This window comes from Patagioenas fasciata, chromosome 3 (genome assembly GCF_037038585.1).
Source record: "Patagioenas fasciata isolate bPatFas1 chromosome 3, bPatFas1.hap1, whole genome shotgun sequence".
NCBI lineage: Eukaryota > Metazoa > Chordata > Aves > Columbiformes > Columbidae > Patagioenas > Patagioenas fasciata.
This window is the reverse complement of record NC_092522.1, coordinates 56,766,870-56,780,159: the sequence shown is the minus strand read 5'-3', so window position 1 is coordinate 56,780,159 and position 13,290 is coordinate 56,766,870. Positions and strand designations below refer to the sequence as shown.

Here is a 13,290-nt window from a genome sequence, read left to right as displayed (position 1 = left end):
TTGGAGGGAAGTACTCACCATCCAATAAAGTTTCACTACATATTTTCCATAGCTATTGTACAGCGGCATGTGTCCCTTGGTAGCTTTACATAAGGCATAAATGTGTTCCCATGGTTTCCAAAAAAGTGCGGATGTTTCATTACTTAAAGCTGTTTCATTATATATCCTGCAGACTGCGTAAATTTCACTTATAATCCATCTCATCAGCTGAAAACAGTGAAAAAAAAACAAACCAAAACTTCTTTGACTTACATCTTTTAGAAAAATAAAATCAAGTTATATAACAAAGACCAAAGAATAAATAAGCTATTTTAAATGAAGAAGTGATGTAAAAGTATGGTTTAATGTGTAAATGTATAGATTAATTGCACTGGTACAACTTTTCTGAAAATCATCATAATATCTATCTAGAGTAACACAAAATGTCACGAAACTAAGTAAAGGCACAATATAAATTATGCTGTTCGTCATTTACCAAAGAAAAATGAGGACATATCATTTCAAAACAAATCATGTTACAGGACTTGTGAACTGCCACTTGTTTAATTGCTTTTTAGTAAATAGAAATGCTAACAATCGATATTGGCTTTAATACTTGTCATCTGCACTGAGTAAAACCCAATCTTAATGCATTATAAGTATTTAATAATTTAAAAAAAAATAAAATAGAAGCTTTAACTAACCATGCTTTAATGCATGTGTTTTTTCTAGTTTCACAAGAATTACTAGACTGTTACAGTGATTTATATAAACAATAATGAAAATTAACTTTTACTGCAAGAAACCTGCTCTAAAATTGAGACGTTATTCTATGGACAGCAAAATTTACATCTTCTGTTTTCTGGTGGCTTCTTCCCACAGTTTCTCCAGTGCTGAATTTTGAATTTGCATTGAAGTATTGAATGAAATAGAAATAATAAAGTAATACTAATTTCAGTAAGGCACTCAGATGCCTTCATTCTACCTGCTTTATAGTTTTCCCTGATTTGTATACATTCAGTAACTGTTTATTCAGCTCTGGTGAGAAGGAAAAGACTGGCTGGATGACAGAGATTTGCACATGCAGGCACACTAAGAACATTATTTCAAGAAAGCTTGAATGAAAAATATAAATCCTTTCTAATATAGCTTTTATTTGCTCTTATTATCTTTAGATAATATTATCCAGTAATAATCTTTGTAGTTCATAGACTTCATTCTACTAAAAAAGTCTGGAAAATCTCTTACCATCAATTTAACTTTTAATATTCTAAAAAAGGTAAACACTACTTTTACAAATCTAGATGATTTCTTGCCTCTTTATTCCCATCATTCTCTTTTCATTTTAAAAATTTGTCACAACTTTTTGGAGTGAAATTTAAAAAAATTAAAAGAATTTAAAAAATATGAAAGAATTTTTTTTTTTAAGGGACATTAATGTATTCCTACTTACCTCACTACAAAATATATGTTCATTTGCTGAAAAAAGGTCAAATGAGGTTTCATTTTTGACGACCACAGGAATCTAGGAGAAAGTAAATTTTTGAGTCCATTGCTAAACTATCTGGAAACAATTAAATCAGTACTAATCTTCAACAGTAGCAACATACAAATGTTAGACATTTAGCAAACATTTGTTAGGCATTTGCAAACTAAAGGCTCTCAGTTTGCAAATCATGTCGTTGCTTTTCTGTTTCTTAATAAAAATGTCTTAGCAGGTAGATGTTCAGATTTTAAAAGCAATCAGTATTTTTACCAGATGTAAAGAGTACCAAAAGAAATAATTACATAATTAAACTGAGATTCCCTAATTTTTTTCATAATATTTGGAGTTCTGTATTTAAATAGTGATCATAAGAGTGTGTCATACTTCGAGATTTCCTTGTTCCCCCATGAAGATTCAAAGGGATGTGTTTCCTCATGGTCAAGTAGTGGTATTGTCAGTATGAATGCAGACTTCATCAAACCCTCGACTGTATTACATAGTTTTGATGACTATTATTTGTTTATGCAGCTTGATTTCTTTTTTGCAACCAGTTTAGCAATAGCATACTAGGATTGTAGTTTATTGAACTAAATATATCTGTGCCTCTCATCACTTACTGGTGATCATTGCTTGATTCTTTGCTTACCACACTAGATAGTGTTGTTTATGCTTTCTTTTGTAGTTACTAACAGATTAGGTAGCAACCTATCATATTAACAGACTTTGGTCACTTGACATTTCAATCAGTTTTTAACAACTTATAAAACGTCTAGCAATCATAGCTTCTTGATTCAAAATACACTGGACTGAAACAAGCACCAAAGTTTTAATCAGGTCTTAAAGCAAATGTTTTCTTCATAGTGTGCTAAAGATAAATTTTAAATATTTTTAAGACAGATACATGTTTCCACGGCTTTCTGGGCTGCCAGCTCTCTTGCCCTCATATTTCAAATACCTCAACTCAGTTTATGCATTTTGGCAGCATTTCTCATCCAATTTTTTGGTCTTGTCAATTACTCCCCTGACCTCCCCCCTCCTTCCTCCATTAAAAATTAAACTTGGACCTGTTTAGTGTCTAGTTAATAAAAAATAGAACTGACAATCTGACGAAAGGAAAACTGACAAGTCTGAAAAAGTTGGAAGGGAAGTCAAAGTGTTTTACAACTTCAGCATTTCATCTGAAGAAAAAAACAATTTAAAACTTAGATTAGTGACAGCATGAGAGAACACTACCCCTTGACGTGGTAGGCTCTTTATTTTCTTCGCAATTAATTTTAAATATAAACTGAGCAAGAGCTTTGCACAATTTTAAAAAGTTATGGGTACCTTACAGACAAGTACTGCCCAAGATGTGGACATGTTCTATATGCAGACAACAACAGTTTAAGTGCAAAAAAGTGTTACACTTCTGGTAAAGCTAATATATGGTTTCGGCATAGATATTTACCTCAGATACCCACTCAAGGGAAGTCTTAGCAGCACAAACAGAACTTGTTTGGCTATGACACTAATTTTTAAGTGAGAAAACAGGAACACAAATAAAAACAGAAAGGCATCTCTCTGTCCAGGCATCTTCTAAATGAATGCAGAGTCAAAGAGCACAGGTGATTTGGGAGGACACACTACCATGATCTTTTGCACCAGGAGGTGCTGGTTCATGGTGATGTCAGTAAGAAAGGCAATCAAGATTCCATATAGTATAATTTAAAATTCTATTATTAGAGCTAAGCATAAAGAAGGGGATTAATATACATAATCTTATGTCCTTTTAGACATTGGGAACCCCAAGTTGTACAGCACCAAACAGGCTTCTGATCCACATGCAGAACTCTGTGCAGACCCCATCTATCAAAAGAGTTACCCCATTTTGCTGTTATTGACGTATGATAGGATTTGAGCTATTATAGGATTTTCTTACAAGAAAATGTATCTTTTCACCATTTCTGCTGCAAAACAGAAAGGATGTTCACATAAGAACTCCCTGCTGCATTTAGGTAAAGGCTAGGAGATGCATGTGGTGTCATTGCAGGTAACAACAGGGAGCTGCGTGCAGGCTCCCCCCTTACCAAACACTGGTTGCATTCCTCCAGCGGCCAGGGATGACACTGGCACCACGCTGGCCTGAGGGACGAGTGGTGTGTACAGCACAGGTTCACTGCTATGTGCATCACTATCTCCTCGGTGTACAACCGTCTCCCAGACAGGACAACTATGCTTGGTTAAGAGAGTTTTATCTGTTGAACTAATCCCCTCTACTAATTTTCCTCTATTTGTGACACAGGTAGGTGAGTAGCAATTTTTTATTATGGCCCTGCTTGTTTCTTACCTTATTTGTTAAAAACTCATGTGGACGTTTCCATGAATATACCTTTAAGGATGCTGGCAATTGAATTTTCCCTTCAGGATCCTCAAAGAGGTGCTACATAAAACATGCATGAACAAAAATGGAACATTTTTTATTAATTACAGTATTGTCTCTTCCACAAGATTTAAAATAACATGTTGTTCACATTATAATTTGCTTAAGTGAAAAATAGCATAAAAAAGAATTAATATTATCTGTAACTGAACTACATGAGTGCAAAGCCCAAACTGAAGATTCAGCACAAAACCTGCTTGTATTATTCTGAGAAGTCTGTGTGGCCTGCACTGTCTAAATACGTCTATATATAATGTTTTCTGTTTTCCTACCCTTCAGAGAAACTTCCCAAAAAAATGGTTAAGCTTTTAATTCAGGCACTTTTCTACAAAGTTGTTTCTAAGTACTTTTACTAACTCATTTCTAAAGCTTTGCAAATTGAAGACTGAAAGTAAATATCTAAACCTATATTTAGGCACAAACAAACCAGTTCCATGCATTTAAAACTGCTATAGAAAGCAGAGAACTATAATTACACAGCATCATTAATTGGCCTATTAAAGAGAGAGTCTCATATAATTTTCAAACTTCCATTTCCAAAGTGATACTTATTTTCCATGTGAACAGGTGTCAGGATATATACCCGTATACTTAATAGCAGAACGTAGGATGAAGAGATGCCTCTGATACTGCTTGTACTGACAAAGAAACTAATTGATTCTATGGTCAGTACCTTTTATTTGTGTCTGGAATTTTAAATATCTTTTAGATATGGCATACATTTTGTTGTGTTTCACAGGCTACAATCTACTCTGTCTTCTACAGACCAACCGAGAGAAAGAGTTTCTGGGAAGGAAAAACTACAATGCTTTGAGTGCTTACTGATTAAAGGAAAGCAAAAGAAAATATATTACAAAGGCACGAAAACCAAATGCAAACAAAAATGCAAAGACACCAAGATAGTATTTTCACCACATTTTTTTCTTATTTGCTTTATTGTGTAAGTTTCTTCAACATACCAATCTGCAACAAAATATTTCAAGTACCTGAAGAAAACTGGGGTGGAAGAACCTTTTAGGAATAATTACGTAGGGATAATTACTCTTCTGAAAGCTTAAAGGAAGCCTTGTAGACTGGACCATACAGAACTGTATTTACAGAGTTTATACTCTTTTTTCAGAGACATGCAACCCTGACTACGTGTTATAACAGGAAAGTTTAGCACTTAAACACTAGATAAAAGTGAAAACGGAGGTAGGTGAGAATGACATAACATTACACAAAAGAACACACAAAAAAGCCAGAGCTACACACCTTTCTTTAGCGTATAAGTGCAAAAATACTTTGAAGAAGGATATTATAGGTTCAGCTAAACTTGGCTGACAAAATCAGGTTTAATTTACCTTTTATTTAAAGTGGCAACTGCCAGGTCTCAGGAGTTCATGCTCTAAGAACAGAAGCCTCAACCACAAGTTCTACAGGCAGGACAGGCAAGAAACAGGCACAAGAGAAACAGAGAAGGTCAAACGCCCAAGCTCAGCAGCACACAGCGCTGCTCTAAGGGAGGCTGTTGAGTAGGGGAGCTTGACAAAAGAGCTTGTCTTACAAGGACAGAGATCACTTCTGATAGATGCCTTCTCTCACACAAGAAAAGAAGATTGTTTATATTCTTGTTCTAAGCATATTCAAAGGTACTGGATGTCATCACTAATTCTGTTTCTAACTTAAATGCTCTATATGATGCTGAATTCTGGCTAGCTGCTTGGATCAAAAGAGGTCACATCTGAAAATTCTTTAGACCTGTAAATTCATCTGCTGTGACTAACATATTGAGCAATTCCTTTAAATGCGTACAAAGAACAATATTTCATATAGCTTGTGGCTGAATAACTGAATGGTCCAGTAAACACCTCAAAATGCCTCTTATGCTAAAAAAAATAAAGATTTTCAGTTACAATTTTTTAAAAATTTTACCTATTATACTAATGTCAGGCAAACCTCATAGGTTAGTGCTAGGTTCAGAGTACAGCCCAAAGACATCAAATGTGGTAATGCAGCAGAAGAAACACACAGAAGAAAATTATTTGCCCATCACGTTAATGGCAGCATTCAGTATTGAACCTATAATTTCTCTCAAAAGTACTTTGACCCCAAAGGGCTACAATATTTTTAAGCTTGGAATAAATAACAATTTTTTAAAAAGCACAAACACATAGGCTAACCTATATTATTAATAATACATAGCACACAAGAATATATACAGAACAAACATTCAAATGAATTTGCATATAAACTAGATAAATAATCATAGTATTAAATGGATTCTAAACATCACATTAAAATGCTAAGTTTAAGAAGCTCTTTAAGAAATAATTTTACTACGACTCTGCATAAAATGCACATACATTGTGTAATGATAACCAGTTTGAAGGAGTAAAATGATGAGATTTAAAAGTCATTCCAAAGTTGAAAAGACTGAGCATTTTTTCTGCATCTGGTAGGTGCTTCCTTTCTGCAAAATAAGTATATCCCCTCAGACCATTCTCTGCACACTAGAATTGCAGACAGTGTTTCTCATGTTCAGAAACTGAGGTGTTTAAAAGACTTCAACATCCATTTTTCCCATAATAAAGATGGGTGCATTTAACCTTTTTTGTCCACAGAAACCGCGGTGCCCAGAGAAGCAATTGCTCTGACATACTACAACAGTTCAGCTGTTCCCACATCCCCAGTTTTAATTGTGTTATGGAATAGATTTTGGGGTTCATATTTTTTTAACCATTAATGTGCACACATTAACAGTTCATTTAAGAAGCAAAAAAATAAACACTCCAAAATACTTTTAGTTTATTATTTTAATTTAGTAGGGAAGCAATTAAACTTATTGAAAAGACATGATTGATAATTAGGATATTTATCAGTAACAAATTAATTTTAGTTATGACAAATACTGTATTAAATATGGGTGCAAAAACCAAACTGGAAATAATATATATGTGTCACACAACTTACTGAAATGGGACTTTTTCCAGATTTTTCTTTCTCTTTCCCAGCTTTTCCAGCATCCCATTTTTCTGCATTGATATCTGCTTCATTCCATTCTGGCCAAATAGGAAACCTCCACTTCTCATTTAAAGTACTTCCATGGGAAGACACAGTTGACCTGGGAAACAAACAGAAGTATGAATGAAAATAAACAATAAATAAGCAATAGTATTAGGAAGATTTTTATCTCATAAAATATTTTTAATGTACTGTAATAAAAATGTTAGTGTTAGTTACTGCAATAACCTTTTGTCACAAGACTAATACACAATGTGTTCTAAGCTACCAACTAGCACTAGTAGTACCCATGCATGTCATTTTTCTAGTGAGTACAATGGGTTGAATGAGAATGCAGCAGCTCCTTTCCCTTCAACTACCAAACCTGGAAGCAAACAAAGTATGTTCAGGTCACATATTAATTAGATTCTCCCATATCCACTTGCAATAAACTGTAGATGTTGTCCACTCTAAAGAAAGAAGGGAATAAGCTGCAGGGACCTGAGAAGCAATCTGGCATCAAAGCCTGAGCGAAAGAGTTCAAATAAATTTTATTGCAGAAAAAAACATATGGACTTGAACCAGTTGTAAAAAAAGACTTTTTGATACTCAGCAGTGTTCTGCAGCGGAAATACAATATTAGATTGATAATTTTTTACTACTGGAGCCTTAACAATATACTTTCATGATGCCTCTACTTCATTATGTACATCAGCTTTAAAAAGCTAAAGATACTATAATTTTTTCTTTCTTTTCCTTATACCACACACCTCTTCATTTTTTTTTTTAATCACTAATGAGAAACAGCATGTCCAAGAGATCAGAAAGAAAACAGTGTTTTGGGTTACAGCTGGAGTGTGGTTTTTACAAACTTTTCTTTTAAAAATAAAAGCTAAATTTCTTTAAATATTGACATCTTTGAGAGATTTGAAAGGGAAAGCTTTTTTTATATTTGAGAACAGTTATTTTTTAACTCCTGGCCATATATTGCATGTAATACCATGTAGATATTTATAGTGATACTGATATCATCAGTGATATCATATAAAACCATATTCACACTTTGAATTTCAAAATTATAACTTCCTCTTGGGATTTTGGTGACTTCACAGAAAAAATATGAACCCTGATTATGATTTACAGCATCACTCACATTGGACAAAGCATTTGACATTTCAGATAAAATTACCAGTGTTACAGTTCACATATGCTCTTTTTCAGTTGTTACGCACAATATTCATTCGCTGTTTCTATATAGATGCAACATTATTTATAACTACATTCTAAAGACAAATACAGACTATACAAGTGAGTAGTCTGGCTAGAGAAAAAGGGAGTGTAGCAGATGGCACCTGAAAATACTGTTAAGCCCTGTCTCCCAGAAGCTGGAAGGAGGGGCAAGTCACCTGTGGGAGCAGAGATGTTGGTCAAGTGTAGGGCAAGGAAATTACAAAAGCAAAAGCTCAGCTGGAGTTGAAATAATCAAAGGACATCAAGGGCAAGGAAAAAAGCTTCTGTAAGTACACTGACCGCAAAAGGAAGACTATGTAAGGAAAGTGCGTGTCCACGGCTTAAAGGAGTAGAGAATTCAATGATAAAGGACAAAGGAAACACCAAGATACTCAGTGCCTTTTTGTGTCTTGGATTTCAGCGGCAAATTTTGGCTTCCAGGCCTCCCAGTCTGTGAGCTTACTATCAGAGTTTGTGAGACTGCAGCATTATCTACAGCAGAGGAAAGCAGCTAGGAGGCACTTAAGCCAACTAGACACACACAGGTACTGACTGGAGTCACTCCAAGGCTCTTGACAATCGTATTCAAAAGACCATGGCAATCAGGCAAAGTTTCTAATGACTAGAAAAAGGCAAACATCACATTCATCTTCAAAAATGGTAAGAAGGAGGATCTGGGGAACTACAGTGCTTGGAGACACTTTAAACTTCAATGGACAAAGATCTATGCCACCTGATCTAAGCTGGCCATGCTTTGAGTAGGGGGATGGACTAGGTGGCTTCCAGAGGCACCTTTCAATCACCATTTGTCTGTGATTCCATAATACTTTGTTGTTAGCAAAAATGAGGACAAAGGGGTAAAAATAAAGATTTCTCACTGTCTAAACAATAATGACATTCATCCACACTACCAGTAACTTATTGGAAGACAGCTGTGAAAATTCAATACCATCTGTGCCTTCTGCCATGCAAACAAAAACATAACTTCTACCACTCTAACTGCAAGATGTATTCTCTGGAGTGATACCTTGCTTTGCTTTTCCATTCTTTATCATCTCAATCATCTGTAAATAGCCTCCAGCCTGTCTCTATTATTTTTGATTGGTCAATAATGATATCATTTTGTCTCCAGCGTTTTCTTGATGACTCAAATGATGCTTCATTCTATATTCAATAATACTTAACAAGCAATTGAAAACCCAGAAGTGTTGATCAGTTTCTTTGGATTACTAGGAATGTCTGTATCTGTTTTAATTGTTTCAAAGAATCTGCTGCATCTGCATTAAATGCATGCATGCAAAACAAAGAAAACCAAAATGCTAGCTGTATCAACAACTTCAAAACTTGCAATATTTTTAAACTTTGCCCCTTGTAACATTGATTTAAATACAACTCCTGGCAGCTTCTTAGGTATATTTACAAGCAAAAAAAGTCAAGTTAAAATTGTAATTTTTTCTATTATTTTCTTATTTCAGATGAAATATCAACGACATATACAGCAATTTTAAATATTCAAGGATTACTTCTAAATTTTTGTATCTTTTTTTCCTCCATCTAAGTCCATATTTTCTCTTTTAAGTTTTTATAGAGAAGGATAGAAGTTTCACTCAATAATAATAGTAGTGATAATAATAAAGATGTTCTGAAGCTATTCCCAAAGAATTAAGTAATAATTGCAATAATTGCTATAAGATTTCTGACTCTTTTAGGACAATAATGGAAAAATAAAAAAGCATCTTTTTAAAAAAACTATGAGATATGGAAAGACTTGCCTATCTTACTATCACACAAAGACAGAAAATTATTTTACAATACACTTTGACATACTAGAATACCCTCAACACTAACAATGCAGAAGACATGGAAACAGTGCTCTCTACGACTGAGATGTCTAAACTAAGTTGGGAAGCCCAACTGATCTGCTTCTCAAAAAGGACAATTCAATAAGATTTTGGAAAAATTCATAAAAAACTGCAATTTATTTGGACTCCAAATATAAATTACTAAGTGAAAAAAAAAAGACAGCTGAATTAATTAAAATACTGTATTTGAGTAAGGTTCTTAAGAAGTTCCTTTATTATAATAGAAACATTGAAAATGTAATTCATTTAGAATTCTTTGAAACAAACTAACAGACAAAAGGACAATGCAAAGCATTACTAGCATTTTATGCTCAAGTTGGACAGCTTCATAGTGCAACAGTATTTTGAACACTAACTTACTGGCAGACTTCTTTTTAATCCCGTGATAAATCCTAAAGGAGAAAAAGGAAGAATAAATTGCCAAATGAGGGAAACACTATGAAGCTGGCACTAATTCACCTCTGACCCTCTCAGCAGCTTCACCAAGAATACTGGTATAATTCATATAGTGCCAACAGGGGAAATAGGGAACGGCAGGATAGACAAACACAACAGGAAAAAAAAAATGCAGACAGATTACAACCTAAGTTTTTCAGAGACTTAAGGTTTAACAGAGAGACAGGAGACAGGCCCACAAGGTACGGGAAGTGCACTTTCTCAGGCTAAACATAGTCATTTAGCTGGCAGACATATACATTTTGGCTGCTCACCCACTCTGTAAGCAAGATCTTGTCAATATGGTCAATGGAGCCTTGGGAGAAAGTATTTTATTCTTAAAGTAGATAGATCTATCTGTAAACTATCTGTGACCACTCCTCACAGAGGGAACCCAGCAACACTGAAGGGAATCTTTTCAAGAGAATTGTGGAAGTATAGGTATTTAGTTCAGAAGTATTGGTATTTAGTTTCAGAACAGCATGGCTATTCCACCTTCCTCTCTCAGTACTCAAGGCATTCTGGATCACCTGGCAAGAATAATTTTGTGACACATAAAAATAACTGATGCACAATGCAGGTTTTTTAGAATTCAGGAAGACACCATTCTTTCTATTTCATTCTTCCATCTAGATAAAGATCAAATACTCTCTTTCCTACTCTCCCTTTGCAAAAGTTAGGTACACCTTTAATCTTGCTTAGCATTTCAATGCAGTCACTTTCCTTAACAATAAAAAACAAACAAACAAACAAACAAACAAACAAACAAACGAAACCAAACAAACAAAAAACCAAAACAAAACTCAGAAAAAGGAAGGAGAAAATAATTAGTTTTTTTCTTCTGCTTAGATGAGCAGATCTGAGGATGGAAATCAGACATCTTCCTACAGTAATTTTCATTGGGAATATCTGAAACAGATAAAATTGTTTAATAGTTCAATAATAATGCCAGTATTGCTTCCACAATGATTGTGAGGCTTTATGCAGAAATATGGTTGCAGCCTTGACAGATAAAAGTGCTTCAGCTTCCTCTGTCTCCATGGCTATACTTTGGAAGTTAGGAAAAAAAAAATCCCCAGGGATTCCACCATATTGATATGTTTTTCAAGGTTTCTGGTAAGTTATTTGCATATGGATATATCTAATCTTTTTCTTCTTTCTGCAATCCTTGTCATTCCTTATGACACAGGTTGCACAGGTGATGCTTTTTTTGCAGCTGAATCCTTTTCAATTTCTATTTTCATTAAGGTTTTATTTGTTTATTTCTGTTAACCCTACTTAAGTGTCAAAGTTTAAGATCTGCTTTATATTAGCATTCTAAGAAATCAATACAAAGGTTTTCATGGACTTAGGACATAGTATGGAGATCTTGGAGGATTGAGATGCAAAACTGAAAGCTAAATTTTTATTAACTTAATGAATTGCTACTCAACAGCTGAGCTACAGTTACTGTCAATGCATCTGTTCTTTGCTAGCTTCAACTATGGACTAAAATATCTCTTTGCTTAAAGCACATTTTGGAGAATCAAATGACTGAGTGCTAGTATCTGTAACAGGACTGTTTAAACAAACCAGCCCTTTTATTTGCAGTATGATACATTTCGATGGTCCACTATGATTAGGTATTCATATACTAGCCTTTCTGTAGATGCAATGATTGTGAGTTTGGCCTTATTTTGATTCACTCTATTAAGAATTTGTTTATCTATCTCCACAGTAGGGCATTTGTTGCTAAGTAACTGCCAACAAGCCATCATTTCATCCCATCTTAGTGCTCCCTGTAGGTGTTTTAAATGGTCACCAACATTACCCATAGCATGCTTTAAAGATTAAAAAATAAACTGTGAATTTGATCATAACAGTATCCCAACAGAAGACAAAATGTATTTGATGCTCATCATTTTCACCTTGTTCCCTGGAAAGTGTTGCCAATCTTTTATCTTTCATGAAATACTGTCTATTCTTTCCATTAGATGTCTGCAACCATTACAGCGTACAGCTTAGCTTCATTCAAACCCCAGAAAACACACTATTAACATACAACTGATGTCACTCTGGCTACAGTTCTTGTGATGACCAATAGTTAAAGGAAATGATTCGGTAAAAGGACATGATATTTATGTAATTAATATCTGGTGAGTTAATGAGGCTCAGAGTTGAAACTTACTTTCCTTCTTCCACTCCTCTGGATGCTCCGAACTACTCTATATGTACACAAAAAAGAACAATCTGGAGTGAGAAATCCCACATCTCATATTCCCCATTGGATACCAATGTTGGGACACAGAGAGATGAGAAATTTGGGCTTTTTACATTTACCAGAAAGCAAGAAAGAGAATGTATCCCTTCCCTTGGATTGTTTGAGCAGTCAGAAGAAAAAAATTACTGGCTCTACTAAAGACTTTTATGTTAGGTGAAAAAGGGCAGAGAACAAACAGATGGTCCAACTTCTCCAAACATGTCCTAGGGGGAAGCTACTTAACTTTTCCCTAATCTCTTCAGAACTCAAAGACAAAAGGCCCCTTTGAAGACTTTATTTCAGGCAGAAAATTCTTTTCAACTCTAATCATTGAAACAGGTTTTCAAAAGCAGCATCTGAATATGTTAGAAACTCATGGCAGAAACCATGGCAACACTCAAGTTCATAAGAATCTGTAAAGAATATGAGAATATTTGACCAAGTATCAGTAACTCTGTTGCAAAACACTGTGCTCTTTTGCTTCATACCTAATGCCATTCTTCAGAAGAGGAATGAGCAGAAGAAGTCATGATCAGATAATCTAATAAGCAGCTAAGGCAATATGGTCTTCTCTTTATCATTAATAGTTGGCAGCAATTCCAAAATAAAACCAAAATCTTTATGTGTTGTTTACAGTAACCTACCATTATCCTTATCT

At 34.5% G+C, this 13,290-nt stretch overlaps 1 protein-coding gene across 2 annotated transcripts in view; it reads right to left on the bottom strand.

The window, feature by feature from the left end:
* The window catches only part of ADGB (androglobin), a 105,997-nt gene that overhangs the window by 82,390 nt on the left and 10,317 nt on the right, over positions 1 to 13,290 (bottom strand). For both annotated transcript variants that reach the window (XM_065834735.2, XM_071806389.1), the window contains exons 2-5: positions 6,837 to 6,987; positions 3,792 to 3,884; positions 1,433 to 1,504; positions 19 to 207 (exon numbers count right to left, since the gene is read on the bottom strand). In XM_065834735.2, the coding sequence (XP_065690807.2) occupies positions 19 to 207; positions 1,433 to 1,504; positions 3,792 to 3,884; positions 6,837 to 6,987 (505 nt within the window). The remainder of the gene's footprint in view (positions 1 to 18; positions 208 to 1,432; positions 1,505 to 3,791; positions 3,885 to 6,836; positions 6,988 to 13,290) is intronic.